Source organism: Bos grunniens, chromosome 26 (assembly GCF_055505025.1).
Source record: "Bos grunniens cultivar Pamir isolate PY7600 chromosome 26, Bosgru_T2T1.0, whole genome shotgun sequence".
In the NCBI taxonomy this organism is placed as follows: Eukaryota; Metazoa; Chordata; class Mammalia; order Artiodactyla; family Bovidae; genus Bos; species Bos grunniens.
In genome coordinates, this window is record NC_141190.1 from 31,139,827 (window position 1) to 31,158,739 (window position 18,913).

Consider the following 18,913-nt stretch of genomic DNA (forward strand, 5'->3'; position numbering starts at 1 on the left):
TATTTTACTTAATTAAAATGAAAAACCCAGTCACAGGGCTGGGGCTGCCACAGCAAAAAGAAATGTCCTTGGAGCGTGGCCAGCTTCATGCCTTTCCAGTCAGAAGAGGCAGGGAGATGAGTATCACTGGCTGGAAGCTGATCTCCTAAATCTGGCTGCCGGGCCTCTGGGCCACTGGGGACGTGAGGGAAAGTCTCGGGAGGAGCCAAGTGTGAACTGTGGCTATGGAGGGTTGTACCCTTGCTGGGAGAGGGTGTTTGGGGGGACCTTGTAAGGGCTTCGCTGCAGTTACATTTAGTGATGCCCTGCAAGCAAGGTGATGCGTTTAGAGCTTATAACTTATTCATTCAAAAACTCTGTCAAAACTTAAAAAAATAAAGTTTCTAGAAATTAATCATAAAAAGATGAGCAGAGATTATTATCTATTAATAGGAAGTATGTGGAGCTTCTCTGGTGGCGCAGATGTTAAAGAATCTGTCTGCAATGCAGGAGACCCAGGGTTTGATCCCTGGGTCAGAAAGATCCTTTGGAGAAGGGAACGGCTACCCACTCCAGTATTACTGCCTGGAGAATCCCATCGGCTATAGTTCATGGGGTTGCAAAGAGTCAGACGCAACTGAGTGGCTAAGCACCACTATGGAGTGCTTCACGATAGGAAGTAGGCTAAATACCTTTGACTGGAATCCTACATGGGCGTTAACAGTTACGGTAGAGATGTAGATTCTATGATATAGAAGCACCTCTAAGCCATAATACCAAATAAAAATGTAAGCTACCCACAGCTGAAAACAAAACAAACAAAAAAGCCCTATCTTTTTATTGAACACCTGTTTATGTACCAGGAGTTGAGATTCTTTGTGCCACTTGGTGGGTTAAGCATTAAGGGCTTACTCCAACTCCTGTGCTATTTTGAGGCCCATCCTAGGGATGAATCAGTGATGAGAGATTGAATGGTTTACAGCTCCTAATTACCCAGGTAGCAGTAAGATTGCGCAGCATCTTTCCGGTTTGAGGGGCCCTGTGGTCACGATTTGCACCCTCTTCTGGTTAAATACTAAGAACCAAGCCTCAGCCACCCTCTGACGTCCATCCGCATTTTTATTCAGGAGCAGGATTCGGAGAGTGGAAGTGAGGCTGAGGGTGAGAGCTGGTACCCCACGAACATGGAGGAGCTGGTGACAGTGGATGAGGTAGGGGAGGAAGAAGATTTTATCATGGAACCAGACATCCCAGAACTAGAAGAGATTGTGCCCATAGACCAGAAGGACAGAATCTCTGCAGAAATATGTCCCTGTGTGACAACTGCCTTAGACCTGGACTTTACCAAAGGTTTCGCCAAGGAGGGAGTCAAGACCATCGGGAATGGGGCTGGAGAAATCAGCCTCAAGTCGCCCGAAGAACTGCCTTCTGCTTCAACGGGCTGTCCCAGTGACATGGACGTGGAGATGCCTGGCCTAAATCTGGATGCTGAGCGGAAGCCAGCTGAATGCGAGACAGGCCTCTCCCTGGAGGGCTCAGATTGCTACGAGAAGCCCGCAAAGGGAGGAGAGAGCTCAGATGTTCGTCTGACCCCTCCACTTCTGCAAATGTCTTCCCCCAAGCCAGCAGAGGAGAGGGCCTGGCAGCCCAGCCCGTTTCTCGATGACTGCAAGGCCAGGGGGACCCCCGAAGATGGGGCTGGTGAAGGCAGCCCCCTGGAGGAGAAAGCCGGCCCCCCCACTGAAACCGACCTCCAAAGCCAGGCTTGCCAAGGAGCGTCGACCCCGGGTAACTACCTCCCTTTTTCCTCCCTTTTTCTCTGCCGGTTGGGTTGATCCGACCACTGCTTCCCTGGAGCGGTGTGTGGGCAAGTGCAGGCTGGAACCAACAGAAGTCAGGGTTCAGCCAGTGTGAAAGCTGGTGCAGGAGGCAAGCTGAAAATCCTGATTAAACTGCTAGAGCTTTGAGGCAGTGGTTAGCTCTTAGCTTTTAGGTAGGGGACGTTGGGTAGGAGATCGCACATTTTCTGAAAAGCAGACTCAGATGGGACGTACTTCTTTGCCTTGACAGGAGCCCAGATGAACTCTGACAACTAAATTAGCAAGTGTTTGGGATTATCAAAGGAGCTTTGGTTCCTGGGGATCAGCAAGCAGCCTCTCTTGCCTGCGCCACAGAGGACCACCCAGGCCGTTACTTTGTGAGGCCTGAGTGAGGGGGCAGAGCTTCAGAGGGCAAGAAAGGAGAGAAAGGAATGGGCAGAGGGCAGAATGATGGGCTCACGAAGGGGCCTGGCTGGTTTCCCTTCTCACCACCTCAGACCCACTTTTCTCCAGGGTCTGATGGTGAAACCAGACTTGTCTTGGGATCTCCTCCACCTCCATTGGAGGTGATGTTGTGTCTGTGCCTGGCACTATGACATCATGAAGACAGAGTTTAAAATAGGCTAAGCCCGGTCCTCTCTGCCAAGTGGAAACTAAGATCCAGCAAGAGCTGTGGGAGGAGGGGGGAGGTGTGGCCCTCCGTGTTCTCCCAATGAAAATAGCTAGAAATTCATTTTGCAGAAAGCCTGTGGCATTCCAGAGTTTGAAGGAAGTGGGGATAAGAGTCCAGGGCAGAAAATAGAGAGGAAGGGCTTAAAAATAAATATTTCAACTCAGTGCCCTGTGGTTGGCACAAACTGGTTGGTGAGCGGGTGGTCTGGGCTTCCCTCCATGTCAAGCTGACCTGAGCTCTCTTTCACCTGTGTGGATCTGAGCCTCCATGGATACTCTGCCGTGAGCTGCCTTGTTGCTAGAGCAATGCTGAGGCCTGGGCTGTGTCTAGAGAAGGCAAGAATAAAGGAGGAGCGAGTGCCATTCACCTTGCTCGGATTGAACCTCCTCTGTGTTGTAGTATAGGTCTTGACATGCACTGGTGTTCATCGCTCATTAGCTTCCCCAGTGTTTGGAGTTCATATTTAATAGCACTGCTCAATAGGCTTGGGGTGAGGATGGCATTGCCTCTTCTGCCCGCCTCTGTGCTCCTGTGGATGTCAGCACAATTTTTGCACTTCAGTGATTCTTCTGCCTGCAGAAATGGAGTGATACTGAATCGGGGGCACGGGTGTGGATCATTCCAACTGAAGGCATCAGAGGCCCATCCCCCACAGAGCCAGTGCAAAGATTTGCCAAGTTTTCTTGTGTGTGGCGTTCTTTTGGCAGCCGTAAAAGCTCTTTATTCTAGCACTTTGGTTCTAATTAGCAGCCCTGGCCCTAGTCTCATGTTATTAAGCAGCCCCAGGACTATTTCCCATTACACAGTGCAAGGAACAGAATTGCAGGGATTCTTGGAGGCAGGTTGTGTTTCATTGGTATTCTGTCCCGGCTCATGTTTTGCAGAAAACTCCAGGTACTCAGAAATGAAATCTCTGGACGTGAGGTCACTGGAAGATGCTGAAGTGGAGCTGAAACAGCCCCTTTCTTTGCCTTCCTGGGAACCAGAGGATGTGTTCAGTGAGCTTAGCATTCCTCTAGGTGGGTGAGATACTCAGTCCTTCCTGAGAATTCAGTTCCAGGGGACGATAGTTCTGTAATAATGTCTAAGAGCTTGAGAAGGCTGTTCGTCATTTTGTTGTAGTATTAATGTCTGATGCAATCACCCAGATTAACCTGCAGCTTTAAAGTTTCTTGCAATTTCAGTCTCCCATAGTAGACCAAGATAGCTCATGGGGCCAGACTTTGAATGGCACTGCCCTAGGAGCCAGAGCAAAGAGACTTGTTTTTCCTGTCAGGAAATGTTTTATTCCTAACCGCACAGCCCTTATTCAGCCCAGGTAGTGGCGGCCCACCAGCTGCCACAGAGTCAACAGAAATGCCCTGCTGGCCCCAGCACTTCTCCAAACAACGCTGCTTTTTTTTTTTTTTTTTTGCTCTTTGAGGGACTAGCTTCTCTGAGGCAGTGATACTGAATAGACTGTGTTTAGGGGACTTCCCAGGTGGCTCAGAGGTAAAAGAATCCACCAGCCAATGCAGGAAACGCAGGAGACGTGGGTTCAATCTCTAGATCAGGAAGATCCCCTGGAGGAGGAAATGGCAACCCGATCTAGTATTCTTGACAAAAAAATCCCATGGATAGTCCATGGGGTTGTAAAGAGTTGGACATGACTGAGCAACTGAGAACACACTCTATAGTTGATAGAGGGTCCCTGGGTCCCTGTCCTTCCCATGTTGGTGACTGCGTGTCCTCAGACAAGTCATAACCAGGAATTTTTTTTCCAGTTACAGCAGGTCCTTCAGCTTCCCTGGGAGCTCAGCTGGTAAAAATCCACCTACAATGCAGGAGACCCCTGTTCAATTCCTAGGTTGGGAAGTTCTCCTGGAGAAGGGACAGGCTACCCACTCCAGTATTTATGAACTTGTGGCTCAGCTGGTAAAGAATCCACCTGCAATGTGGGAGACTTGGGTTCAATCCCTGGGTTGGGCAGATCCCCTGGAGAAGGGATAGGCTACCCACTTCAGAATTTATGAGCTTCCCTGGTGGCTCAGACGGTAAAGAATTTGCCTGCGATGCAGGAGACCTGGGTTTGATCCCTGGGTTAAGAAGATCCCCTGGAGGAAGGCATGGCAACCCACTCCAGTTTTCTTACCTGGAGAGTCCCCATGGACGAGAAGCATGGCGCTATAGCCCATGACACAACTAATCACAGCATGGCAGGTCCTTCATTAACAAGTCGATGAGCCCCAAGGGAGTTAGTCAGCATGGAGGCTCACACTTTCCATCAAGCTTTCTTTTTTCCTTTTTATCTGCTGTATAAAAATCCCTTATTTTTTTTCTGTCTTCCAGTGTGCCATTTAGTTAGATGCAAAGAGCAAACTTCCTTTTTTTTAAAAAAAAAAAAAAAGAAGAAGAAGAAGGAGTTTGCTACATAGCATCCAGCATGCCCCAGGACAAAAATTAAAAAAAAAAAAAAAAAAAAACGGAAATACGTACTGACCTTAGAATGAACTAAGATGATTGCAAGAAGGCCCTGGGTTCTGGAAAATAGTTGCAAAGGCTGCCTTTCAGGAAAAAGGTGCCAGCAGCCCTTCCTGGATAATGTGGCACTGCGTGAGGCACTCGGGGCAGGGGCACTGAGAAATGGAACACAAGTCTCTTGGCATCCAGGAGCTTGGAATCTGTATGATAGACACAGGCAGAAATTAAGAATAAATTCTGCTGCTTTATAATTCATGTCTTATTTTTATTATAAAAAGTGTGAAAGATTATTATAAATTTATCACCCATATAAAGTAAACATTAAATGTTGTTTCTCTTCTCTCCAGTCTCTCCCCGTCTCCGAAGGTGACCACAGTCATACCCATGGATAGTTTTTCTCCCACAAAAACAGGATCAAACTATACACACAATGTTATGCAGTTTGCTTTTATACCTTAACAGTGAATCTTAGAGCTCTCTTCACATCAAATGCATTCTTCTTAACTACTGCAAATATTTTTTCTTAAAAGCTGTACCATACATTACCGATACATCTCTCTACTGGTGAACATTCAGAATGTCTTTAATTTTTTTTTTCCATTAAAAATTAGATTGACAACAATACTAGGTAGAATATGATTTCCATCATAGTTTAGCACTGATCAATAACCAAACATTTCACATATTTCTACAGAATATATTCTTACATTCTAAAAGTATTGTATATTTGAATGGCACTGCCCTGGGAGCCAGAGCAGAGAGACTTGTTTTTCTTATCAGGAAATGTTTTTCCTGTCAGGTATATACTATATCACAAATTTATTCCTGTTTTCCCATCTTTAAAGTCAATAACGCCTTTCTCTTACGTATTTACTTCTAAGGATTGTAATATAAAATTAAGTAAGATATCCAATGTTAGGAATGTTAAGCAGCCAAGAATAAAAGAACAGTATAAGTGAGAAAGTACAAAGTAACATTATTTATGAAAAATTAAAATTATTAATTTAAATGCTATACAAGTTAGACTTTTATTTTTTTCATTTACCATTGAACTCACAAAACACCTGTGGGGTTGGTAATATTTTCAGCCCTATTTTACAGGTAAGAAACGAGATGCTGGTGGTTTAGTCGCTACGTCGTGTCTGACTCTTGTGCCCCCACGGACTGCAGCCCACCAGGCCCCTCTGTCCGTGGGATTTCCCAGGCAAGAATACTGGAGTGGGTTGCCATTTTCTCCTCCGGGGGATCTTCCCGATCCAGGGATCGAACCCACGTCTCCTGTATTTTAGGCAGTTTCTTTACCACTGAGCCACCAGGGATCTAGGATGAGAGTCAGGTTGCAGAGCTGATGAACAGCCCTTTGACTCCTGGCCCCGCGCTCTTGCTGCCTGGGCACCTCCCACCTTCCGTGCTGCCGCCTTTGTGTGTGAACCGGTTCCTGCTGGATAGCACGCTAGCCCAGGGGAGAGGGGGGTGTCCATGCATCTTTGCATTTCACATTTTCATAATTACCACTAAATCGCTATCCAGAAAGATTATACCAGTGTTCTTGAGAGTACGGTTTCTCCACATCCTTGCCAGCTTTGGATCTTAGCAGTTTTTAATCTTTACCAACCAATTGGAGGAAAATGGTAACTCATTTTATTTTTTAAAACAGCTCTATTGAGGTATAATTGAGGTTAATGAAGTACACATAAAACCTGAATTTTGACACATATACACCTGTGAGCCTTCACTGCAAGCAAGACAGTGAACATACTCATCGCCCCTGGATTTCCTGATTCTCCTTTGTTACCCCTCCCTCCCAACCCCAGTCCCCAGGTAACCACTGCCCTCCTTCATGTCACAAAATATTAGTTTGCATTCTAGAATTTTCTAGAAAGGGAATCATACAGTATGTACTCTTGTTGCCTGGTTTGTTTCACTCAATAGTTATTCTGAGATTTATCCCAATTGTTGGGTGTATGGATAATTGTTTATCGTTGAATAGTGCACTGTGTTTATGGGTGGATCACATTTTGTTTATTCATTCAGCTGTTGATGAGTGTTTGGGTTTTTCTGGTTTGGGGCTATTACAGACTGTACTTTTATGCTTGATGATAGTGTCCGATTGGCTTTGAGACCTATTGTTTCTTTAATCTCAGTGGGGGTGAGGGGTATGTGATACTGTTTTCTGCATTTGCCAGGTAAGGAAACCGAAGCCCAGAGACTTATTACCAGAGTTGTTTTTGATTTTTAGTTGCTAAGTCGTGTCCGATTCTTTCTGTGACCCCAGGCTCCCCTGTCCACGGGATTTCCCAGGCAAGAATATTGGAGTGGGTTGCCATTTCCTTTTCCAGGGGATCTTCCCGACTCAGGGATCTAACCTGAGTCTCCTGCATTGGCAGGTGGTTTCTTTACCACTAAACCACCAAGGAAGCCCCTTATTGCCTGAAAGCACACAGTAAAAAGGTCAGAACTGAGGGAATCCTAATTGGAGACCAGGCTGCCCTGCCATTCAGGCAGCACAGTGGAAGGAAAGGCAATTTTGGTTCAGTGGTTAAGAGCACAGAGTGTGGAATCTGACTCCCTGGGTTCAAATCCCAGCTGGCTGGGGGACAAAGAGCTGCTGATTTAACCTGTCTCCCTGGTTTTCTTCACCTATAAATCCGGGATGTAGTAGTCGCCTACCATGTAGGGTTATTTTGAGGATTAGATGAATGAGTACATGTAAGGTCTCAGTCTCTTTCAGTAGGAGGTACTTATTATGAGTTGTCTATTGTTATTATTTGTTTCTCTCCCTCTCTCTCAAAGTCACTCAGTCACGTCTGACTTTGCGACCTCATGCACTGTAGCCCACCAGGCTCCTCTGTCCATGGGATTCTCCAGGCAAGAGTACTGGAGTGGTTAGCCATTCCCTTCTCCAGGGGGTCTTCCTGACCCAGGGATTGAACCCAGGTATCCTGCATTGCAGGCAGATTCTTTATTGTCTGAGCCATCAGGGAAACCATTATTCATTTATGGAATAGTTTTTGAGACCTACTCTGCTTTCTCTCACTGGGGCTGCATAACCCTTCACCCTCCATGGTTTATCACTACCGCAGAGAGACTTTTTAGGGAGTGGGGACAACTCAGGCTTGGTCCCTGTGGCGCACATGGAGGGAGAAGGAGAAGGAGAGGTGAGGCAAAGTCCTGCTGCTTCGGGGCTGGGCTGGGCACGGGGGTAAGAAAGGGCAGCTCCGTGGTTTCAAGCCAGCTCTGGGTGACCCCAGCCAGCATGAGCCTGCCAAGGCCTGAGCTCTTCCCAGAACCAAAGGGAAGCCTACAAAACGCAAGCTCCCCCTCTCCACCCATCACAGGCTGTGCTGGGATGACAGGGCTGTAATTACCCGTGGCAGGAGCTATTATTAGAAGGCAGATGTTACTTTAATTACGGTACTTAATAGAGGCTGAAAAATGGGAGGACCAGGTTGCTACAGAACTCTCTGGGTCTGGGGCTGTGTTTTCTTCACGCTGTGCTTCCCCGGGCCCTCACGTTCCAGAGGTATCCCGAGGCGGTGTTGGCATTCTAAGTGCCTGGGCAACTCCTGGTTACTCAAGGGTGAGTTCCCAGGCATTTGGGGATCTTGCCCCAGCTTCTCCCTCCTCAACACTGTCTCTGACCACCTGGTACTGCCTGAGTAGCCCTGGAGGTCTGCAGGGGCCCGGAAGAGAGCTGCTGCCCAGCCATGGAGCCTGGATTCTCCAGGCAGCTCTGGTGAAAGGCTGGAGGGCCAGAAGGCTTCTGTGGAGAAAAGCCTCACACATGTCTGCTATTGTTTTTTGATAAACAGTTTAATAAAGAACTAATGTTTGTTGAGCCCTAGGCAAAATGACATGTGCTTCCCCATTATACCATTTACTGTATTATTATTCCTGTTTCACAGACAAGGAAACTGATCTCAGAGAGGTTAGCACACATACCTGAGGTCGCACAGTGTGAGTCAAAGAGCTAGGTCTGACTCCAAATTCCATTTTCTCTCCAGTATACTGTGGCTTCCAACTTTTTTGTTTTTTGGCAGTAGAAGCCTTTGTTCAAGTGAAATCTCACCCCAAACACTACAGATGGTAGCCATGCCCACTGCTGGGGCTGAAATGGGCCACAGCTGCCAGCTCGGGTCTGCTTCACGTTCTGTGGTGGCTTCTGAGGCAGCTGCACCCCTTTGGGGGGCACCCAGGACAGGGATTTGAAGACCTCTTGGGAAACGTGACGGATTCTGGAGGCCTCGTGGGATCTGCACAGAAAACCTAAGGCTTCTTTCTTGGTTTTACCCAGTTGGTCGCCCCTACAAGGTCTGGACTCAGGGAGAGGCTCTGATCCCCTGCCTGTGTCTGCTCCCGTGGCCTCGGGGTGGGGGGTGGGGGTGCTTCCCCTTTTCTGGTTGCTCTTTTGTCCAGTGGGGTCCTCTGCTCCCTGTGGAGCAGCAGCAAAAGGGAGAAGTATTTTGCAGGCACAGAGGAGGAAGGCACGCCTTGCTTAATGCTCTGTTTGCCAGCAGCAGCCAGGAGCCAGGGCCTGGGGGAGGTGGAGGGGCGGGACGGCCACCCATAAAGCCAGCACGTTCACATCCTTTGCAGTGAGGTTGGGAGGACACTCGGCCTCCCCCAAGGCAACTGGGCCCCTCACCCAAGGACCTCATTGGAGATTGCTGAGGGCACGGCAGGCAGGCTTGCTACGTGGCAGTTAGAACCGGCCAGCCAGTCCACTCCCCCCCACCACCACACACACACACACACACACACACACACACCCCACACACACACACCACACACACCACACACACACACCACACACACACACACACACACACCACACCACACACACACACACCACACACACACACACACACACACACCACACACACCACACTCACACCACACTCACACCACACACACACACACCACACCACACACACACACACACACACACACGCGCGCGCGCGCCATCCATTAAGGCAGAGCGCAGGCAGGCCTCCCAGGCTCCCTCCTTCCTCCAGGCCTGTGCTTCCAGGCTGATAAGTGGCTTTTGTGAAATGAGGCTGGAAGAGGGGCGGGGTGAGTGTTGGGGGGAAGGTTGTAATTAGAAGTCTAAACTGCTCCTCTATGACAGGGTCTCCTGTACATTTAGCTCTGTCTCTAGAGGCAGGAGAAGGAAAGTGGAGGAAGGCCTGGGCTTGTGGTCGCACGCAGGGCCTTGGCGGAGACCTGGCCTGTCCCCCTTTCTGTAAGAGGCTGCCCTGGCCTCGTGTGTGGCTCCCAGCCCCACTTTCCCTGACACCCAGGGGGCCAGCTCTCTGACCATCCCTCCATCCGCAGCAGAACTCACCATATGGGCAGCAGCAAAGCACAGCTGAGGGGTCAGCACACAGGGAGCGGCCTTAGCCTGAAAGCGCCCGGGGTCGGGAGTGGGGAGTGGTGCGTTTGTGTGTCCTGATCTCCGCAGTCCTCAGCCCTGCTTTTTAGCTAGTGCCTCAATCAGAAGGCCCAGGAGGGATTCAGCCAGCTCTCCCCAGGCTACACAGATTCTTAGCCTCTGGTCTTAGCCCCTTCTCAGACCTGGGTTCTTTCCACTCTGCTGTGTCCTCAAGAGGAGAACTGTGACCCCAAAACAGCATGGTGTAGGCTGGAGCAGCCACCGTCCCCCTTCAAAGATGAATCCTCTGGGCTGTGACACAGTCATTTCTCTGGCTGTTGGGTCACTGTTTCCTTTCCTCGGAATCAAAAGAGCTCCCCAAATCCTGGAACTTCTATTTAACGCATCATAAATAAAATGCTACTAACGAATGGCTAAGATTTAAGACTGGAGAAAGACGGAAAAATGTTTATGATAGATCATCACATGAAAAAGGGAGGAAACAGAATTACACTTAGGGTGTCATTAAAAATGTCCTCTTCCACCCCACAAAGGGCTCTATATATAGATAGTGTGGAAGAAAATATTTTGATTGGAATGACTCCGAGTGATTTTTCCTCACTTTTATCTTTAAAAAATTCTTTTTAGTGAACATAATTGTAAAATAAGCAAACAAAAATGAGTGTGCTTCCAGTCTTGGCCACAGCAGCTGCAGAGAGACGTACAGTGTGGAGAAAGGAAATCCACCCAGGGAAATGTGAGAAACCTCCTTACTCCTCCTTCCCCAGGAAGCAGACTGATGTTAGTAGAGCCTGAGCCTACTTCTGGAAGGCAAAGCATGTGATTTCCCAGCACTCCATCACACTTCATCACACTGCCTGTGAATGAAGCTGATGCTGTTTTCTTCGTGCCAGTTTTATAAATGAGGACAATGAGGCTTGGAGAAGTTGGGTAACCAGCCCAAGCCAATAGCAAGCCAGGGCTGGATCGCGTTGCTCCTATTTCACCCTGACTGCTGTCTGGACCCCAGGGGCCTCCCTCCACCTTCCTAAACTGCCTACCTGTCCATCCCCCATCCTTCTGCAGGGGTGGAGTTCGTGGTGCCCAGGACCGGCTTTTATTGCAAGCTGTGTGGGCTGTTCTACACGAGTGAAGAGATGGCGAAGATGAGCCACTGTCGCAGCGCCGTCCATTACCGGAACTTACAGGTAACTGTTGGTCTTCCTTGCCTAGTGCCCAGGAGGGGCAGTCCCTGGGCTAGGTTTCTGTGAGGTTATATCTCCTTCCATCACATGGAAAATTCATTCTGTGGTCTGCATCCTGATTCCACCAGACTTCTCCACATGGTGGCTGCCTTCCTTATGCTCTCAGAGCATCTGTCTCCACTTTAATACAAAACATTCTATTTGGGTTGGATATTTTTGGCAACGGCCTCTCCCTCTAGACTGAATGACTTGTTAGTGTTCACCTAGCCCATGGTTGGAGCTGATCCCTTTTCACAAGACCTGGATATTTCAGATACAGATATTTCTTGTGTTTTTCTCTTCTCCTGTGCTAGTATCCATGTTTGGCTAGAATAAAAGTCAGTGTTATGTTCTATTGAAATGTCTGTTCATACTGCAGCTGTATCAAAGACATAGCATCTGGGACCAGACACTGGGGGTACAACATACAACAACAAAAAAAGCAGATAATAACCCCTGCCCTCATGGACCTTCCATTCTAGAGTAGTAGATTCTTTGTATATTAACTGTGACATATACAAAATATTCTATATACCATATTTCATCCAATCTAAGGTGCCATCAGTTGTAAGATACAACGCTATTTTTTGATACCAAGAAGAAAAAAAAATGTTACGGATTAAACAGTGAGACTCCATCAACTGGAAAATACATCTCAATTTCAGGACTGTTCATACACAGGGAAAAAACACTTCTTAAAATCAATGAGATATAGCAACATATCCTATAAAAATACCTAAATAATATATAGCATATTAGAATGTGATTTTCATATGACTTCTGGTATAAGCTGGGGATTAGTAATATAATAGAAATCATAGTAGATAGATGCTTGGGGTAAGTGTATCAAAGTACCTTCTGTTCTAACTGCAAGGAATTTAGACTACTTTTTTGAGGCGTAAGGCCTTGGCTCTGGAAGACCCTTGTGGTAGTGAGTGAGTGAAATCTCTCAGTCATGTCCGACTCTTTGCGACCCCGTGGACTATAGCCTATCAGGCTCCTCTGTCCATGGGATTCTCCAGGCAAGAATATTGGAGTGGGTTTCCATTTCCTTCTCCAGGGGATCTTCCCAACCCAGGGATTGAACGCAGGTCTCCCGCACTGCAGGCAGACACTTTAATTCCAGAGCAGATAGTACTGTTCAGTTTAATTGTTAAAGAGTGGCTGCTCTGGTGGTTCTTAGCCAGGGATGTGAACCAAAGTCCTGTACGCAGTGTTTCAGAAGTATTTATACTACATAGGCCAAGGGTTCAGCAGAATTTGGGAGAGACCCAGGAATATGTAATTTGAGAAAATTCTCCAAATGATTTGAATGTATACCCCTAGTTAAGAAAACTCAGATACAGGCCAACTCTCTTATTTTATAATTGAGGAAACTGAGGTGCAGAGAAACCAAGGATTTATCTAAACCTTGGATTAGTCCAACCCTTGGATTTGTCCAAGGCCATCAAGATGGTGAGTTACCAGGGCTGGAACCAGATTGCCTGATTCTTAGTCACTTTGCTGCTTTCACTCGACTAAGCTGGTCTATGAACTGAGACTCATGTCATAGCCTGGGTCACCATCTGCAAGGAACTGTTACTAGCTGTGCCCAAACTCAGGTCATTTAAGCCTCTTGATTTCCCTCCGGAAAGCAGCTGTTGTATGACCGAGAAAGTCACAGGGCCCGGGGCCCAGGTCCTGGCCTCTCCAGGGTGTAGGCAGTGACTTGGCCAGGCCAAGGGTTCAGCTTGGGCTACACAGAGCCAGCTGGCGGCAGCTGTCTAACCCTGAAGACATCATCACCACCCACCCACAACAAGAGGAAAGCTCTAGAATGGAAGAGCTGAACAGGGTCTTGAAGATCATCCAGTCCTGATTTTCCCAAACTTTGGTCTTCAGCTGGAATCTTTTTAAAATGTGGCTTCCTGGACCTACCCTATATTTGCTTATTCATTGTCTCTAGCGTGGGGCCTGAGAATCTGCATTTTAAAGTCTTTCCAGCAGATTATGATACCCCAACATGAGAACCTTCTCATCCTGTCTTCTCGACTGGACTGCATAACCCTCAAGGAGACACACAGCTCAAGGTCACCCAGGAAGGTTGGAAGAATGCAGACTCCCAGGTCCTTGAATTCTAAACCCTGTGGTTTTTGCAGGGCAACAGACTTCACTGTGTTTTGGGCCTCTGGGCCAACCCCCCAGGCACACTCGCCTCCCTGTAGCAGGCCACAGCCGCTCCTGTGGTCCCAGGCCTGTCAGGTCCAGACACTGGCTCAGTCCCTTACGCCCGCCAACTGCAGTTCTGCTTTCCCGGGTGCACCTGTCAGGGAGCTGGGAGCCTCAATCACAGGTGTCCCAGATAGGGTTTCTGCCAGTGGCCTCAACAGACTGTCTCTGTCCACACAGACGCACCCATCCCACCCCTACTCCATGTTACATGTGCGAAAAGGGAAGAATTCAGACGGGAGTGGCCAGTGCTGGCTAACACCTCAGTCAGGCAGCTTGTAAATCTAGCACCCCGGGAGGCTGTGAGGCGGGGGCAGGGGTTGCTCCTGGGGGTAAGGTGGTAGGAATCTTCATTTTCTGTCTGCAGTCCCACTCTTCTCTCGTGCTCTGAGAGAAGCCACAGCAGGTGATCAAAATAGCAGGTGGAGAAGGTGCTAGGTGGGAAAACTAGACATTTGCTCAGCCCCAGATCCGATACTCGATACATCCACCCACTTGCCTTCCCTGAGACGAGGTGAAGGAGCAACCTAGTCTTCCATCAGCAGCCTGATCCCCTGGAATCCACGGTCTGCCTCTCTCCATCAGTCTCACCCACCTCTCAAAGCCAACCAGTCTCTCCTAGAGATACCAGGTCGACTCCATCACCTCTCCCACATCATCGGGTCTGACCCTCAGATTCACCCCTGGAGGATGAAGGAGGAAGATACCATCCTTCCATTTAACAATTTAGGGTCTGAGGCTAGGAGCAGATAAGTGACTTTCACAGAATCAGACAGCCAGTGCCAGTTATGATCAAGGCGGCACTGACTTTTTGGCCCACCCAATATATAGCCCAGGATCCTGCCATCCCACTTACAGAAATCTAACCTACAGAAATAAATTCACCAATATGTAAATATGTACAAGGACACTTATTGCAGTTAGTTTATTATAATAAATGTATAACTTATTGCCAACATTTTTGGAAACAGCCTGAATGTCCAGGAATAGGGTAGCAATGGAGTAATTGATGGTTCACGCCTATGACATTGCTAGGTATTTATTCCATGCCAGGCTCTGTGTTTGATGCTTTATGGTACCTCTCTGGGATGTCACAGCAACCTTGTGCAGTGGTTACCGTATTACTCACACTTAACAGATGCCAAAGATATTGAGGAACTTGCGGCTGAGAGCCAGCCTTTGAACCCAGGTCATGTGATGGCAAAGCCCACACATTTGACGGTTGTGGGGGACTTAACCCTGCTGACTCTTAATCCAGCACTCCTTGCACTGCCCTGGGCTCCCCCAGCCATCAGAGGATATCCAACTGGGGCCTAGGGCATCTTCTGGTTCTCTCACTGCATTGAATCCAGAACCTCATGAGCAGCCTGACAGGCTCACCGAGTTGGACTTGGGGGGCCAGTGGGAACATGGGTGCTCTGAGGTGGGGTGCAGGCAGCCCCCTGCCAGCCTGTCTGTGGAGTCTCAGGTGTCGGGCTGCAGTTTTGTCTTTCACAGTAGGTATGGGACAGAGCTGCTCCCCTCCCTGCCCTTCCAGCTTCCCTCTCTTTCCTCTGCCTTTTAAATGTGGACGTGCTGCCTGGATCCTGGGGCTCATTCTGGACAACGAGTAGAGTTGTGAGAATTAAATGCGTTTATAGAAGAAAAGCAGTTAGCGCTGGGTCTGGGATAAGGGCTCTGCACGTGTTTGTTGTTAGGATCTGCACTTCCCTGCATTTCTCCAGGAATCATTTGTAAACTAACATAAAGAGGGTGGAGCTCATCACTGAGCCTGGGTCCCGGGGCCCTGGAAGGATCTGGGGAGGGAGAAGAGGGGTCCCACCCCAGGGGGGCAAGATGAGAGGAGAGGGGGGCCAGGCACACAGCCCCTTCCTCTCCTCCCAGCTCACCACTGTCTTTCTCCCTCCCGACTCTGTCCCTCTTTACACCACAGAAGTACTTATCCCAGCTGGCCGAGGAGGGCCTGAAAGAGACGGAGAGGGCGGGCAGCCCGCGGCCCCAGGACAGCGGAATCGTGCCGCACTTTGAAAGGAAGAAGCTCTGACACCGCGGCTTGAAGAGGGAGAGGAGGGCCTGAGAAGTGGGGCCTTCCTGCCAGAGAGGAAGGAAGACCAGGGAGCCCACGGCGGTGCCTGAGTCGGTCTGCAGAGACTCATGAAAGGCCTGGAGCACCTCCCGGTGCCTTCATCCCGGCGTATCCAGTGACTCGTGTTTCCTTTGAACAGTTTTTCAATTTGCTTGTCTATCTTCCTCTCCATCTCTCACTCCCTCCTTCTGTGCCCATAAAATCCAACTTCTCAGGGATTTTCACAGTGTTCCAATTCTTGGTGGGATAGGATAGGTCAAGCCAGGCTGAGTCTTCCAAAAAAAAAAAGATTTCACGGAGACTCCTGGGTCGAGAACCATGTCTCTGCTTGGCATCCTGTGTGTGTGGGGGTGGGGGATCTGAGTTGGGTCGTACGGTCCTGGATGGGGGAGCCTTGGACCACCAGCAGGCAGAAACTGGGAGCTCCTCCAGCTCAACCACCTTTTTGAAAAGCCCTGATTTTCATAACTCTTTTGTCCTCTCCATTGTTCTAGAAGCCCACCAGATTCAAGCCTTAAAATTTAAGAAGGAAAAGAGCTCTTTATTTTGGAAGCTCTGATCATTTCCCTCCTGTTGATTTCAGGAGATGCTAGGGTTTGTTCTCCTCTGGATATTGAGTCTGGTCTAGATTCACTTTAAATAAAAATGAAAACAGAAGCATCTTCCCCTTCCAGCTAAAACATTAGAAGGTCAGGACTCCTGTTGAAGACTGGCCTCCCAGCTGTGCATGGTTGGCTTGAGAGACACCAAAACAAGGAAAAGGCATCCATCCTTGACTCGTCCTTTGGTGCCTGCACACTGGGTACCAGCAGCCTCACAGTGGGATGGTTTTTAAATGGTCTCTTAGAGGTGGGGGCAGCTAAGGAGAAGGAAGGCTGCAGGACTGAGGAGCATTGAGGGTTGCCAGGTATTTGTAGGTGGGCCCTTTCCAATTGGGCAGAAGGCCAAAGGCCTCTCAGAGTTTACTCCATGTGCAGACTGATATTAAATGTTACGAAGCGCAGAGCTCCTTCCCATCGGGCTGTGGGTACTGAAGGTCAGTGCCTTCAGGTTCCTGGACAGGACAGGCTGAGGGGGTCTAGGCTGAGGTTCACTGGGAGGGTTTGGGAAAAGGTGCTGGGGAAAATGAGGCTCAGCTGAGCCCTGGAGAAGCCCTTGAGAAGGTCAGAAGGGAGCCTGGGGCTGCTTCCTCAAGTGAGACACTTGCCCGGAGGCGGCTGCCCTGGCTCAGCTCCTAGAGGATGGTTCCTGTTAGTTCTATTCCTGACCACAGGTAGGTAGGCTAGGACGAGATTGCTTGTTTTATTTTAATGTTTTGCTTTTTTTTTTCTTTTTATGGTAGATAAGACTATACTGCATATTCTGTTTTCTGTCCTCTGCCCTAAAAGCAGAAGGTAGAGAGATGGATTATTTGAGTTCCACACTGACATCCGATCAGTGAGAAAATTAAGCCTCAGAAAGGAAGGGAAAATAAAAGATACAAGGATCACGTGTAAACCTGGGGGCAGGTGGCATCGGCAAGGAGAGAACCGCTGGGGACCTGTGAGAGAGAAGAGTTCAGGCAAGCTTCAAACAGACCAGCTTGAACAGGTGTAGAGGGAGGCGGCATGCAGTGGGAAACCTGAGCTTGGCATCAGGCAGCTGTGGGCCTCAGAAAGGTGAGTGTCTCAAAGAGTATAGAGTTTGAAAACAGTGACTCAGCCTAGACCTGTTCCCCTGGCTGCCTTCTCTGGTTTTTACCTGGTGTTCGAGAAACCGGCCTCCTCCATTTCTCAGAAACTCTGTGTGTCTTTCTTCCCACTGGTGGGAAGTCAGGGCCAACTCTCTGAACCTCGCTGGGAAAAGCCTAAAGCCTAAAACTGCATTTTTAGAGAAGCTGGCAGCCTTTTCTCCCAGCATAGTGGAAGCTGACCCCATCAGCTCACCACCCCCCTACCAAGCAGTGTTTCCATGGAAACCTGGATGGCTGTTCAAACAGCCATATTCCCTAGTAATGTAATGGCTCTCTTGCTGATAGACCGAACTTCCCTATATTTTAAAGCTGGAGACCGGCCCTGGGAAGGAGAGAGAAGAAGCTCTTTGCGTTTAATAAGAACCTTTAATTTAAAAAGTCATCCAAGGTCCTATATTTGTGTGTATATATATATTTATTTTTATTTATTTTTATACAATTCCATTGGCATAGTTTCACCCACTCTATAATTTGCACTTTTTATTCCTACGTGTGTCATACACAATGCAGTATTAAAAGCAACCAGGAAAATATTGATTTTTTTTTTTAAAGCTTTTCTTCAGTGTTTGTTAACCATTTCAAAATGTCTCCCTGGAAAAGTTGTTCAACAGCAGCTGCTACCTTGCGCAGCACATTTACTCATACCCTGCATTAATAGAACAAAAGGCCTGTGTACTTTTTATTGTAAACACCTGAAATAAAGTATATTCACAGCGTATTCCCGAAGAATTCGGTAAACTTGGTGTTGGTGTGAGCAGCAGCCGTTAGTATCAAGGTTTCTCTTGACAGTCTGAGGCTGTGATCTGTTAGATTATACTTGAACTGGACCAGAGTTTGATTATTGAGCTTGTGAGAAAAAAAAAACCATTAGTTGATTTAAGTTTGAACTTGTAAAGTGTTGGAATTTGTTGAGTGTGTCCTATTAATCGTCACTTTTCCTGATCTGTATAATTGACCTCAAGCGTTTGTTTTTACAAAAGGAAAAACAAAAAAAGATTTTTAATAAAGAGAACTTGAAAGCTTGTGAGTGAGTCGTCATCTGTTACACTGGGATCCCTAAGTGTTTGGCCAAAGGATGCTCACTGAGTGTGGAGGTTGGGATTCAGTCCATCTAAATCTAGAATGTTTATGAAGAGTTGAAAAAACAAGACAAGAGGTTCCACTTGGGACTCTGGCGGGGAATCAGAGCTTCTCAGGGGTGAAGCTGCAAAAGGGCTGAGTCTAGGAATATGGGGAGCTGCTGTTTCCCAGGCCAAAAGGGTTGGATAGAAAAATCTCTTGGCTTCTTCTAACCCTGTGGCCCTTCTCACTGCCCTCAGGTTGTCTAGTGGCCGAACTCT

General features: G+C 48.2%; 1 protein-coding gene across 2 annotated transcripts in view; it reads left to right on the forward strand.

Annotated features, from left to right (window-relative positions):
* RBM20 (RNA binding motif protein 20) overlaps positions 1-18,595 on the forward strand; it is a 196,665-nt gene extending 178,070 nt beyond the window's left edge. For both annotated transcript variants that reach the window (XM_086378980.1, XM_086378979.1), the window contains 4 exons: positions 1,107-1,767; positions 3,357-3,491; positions 11,390-11,511; positions 15,689-18,595. In XM_086378980.1, the coding sequence (XP_086235106.1) occupies positions 1,107-1,767; positions 3,357-3,491; positions 11,390-11,511; positions 15,689-15,799 (1,029 nt within the window). In that variant the 3' untranslated portion in view covers positions 15,800-18,595. The remainder of the gene's footprint in view (positions 1-1,106; positions 1,768-3,356; positions 3,492-11,389; positions 11,512-15,688) is intronic.
* Positions 18,596-18,913: the final 318 nt, after the last annotated feature.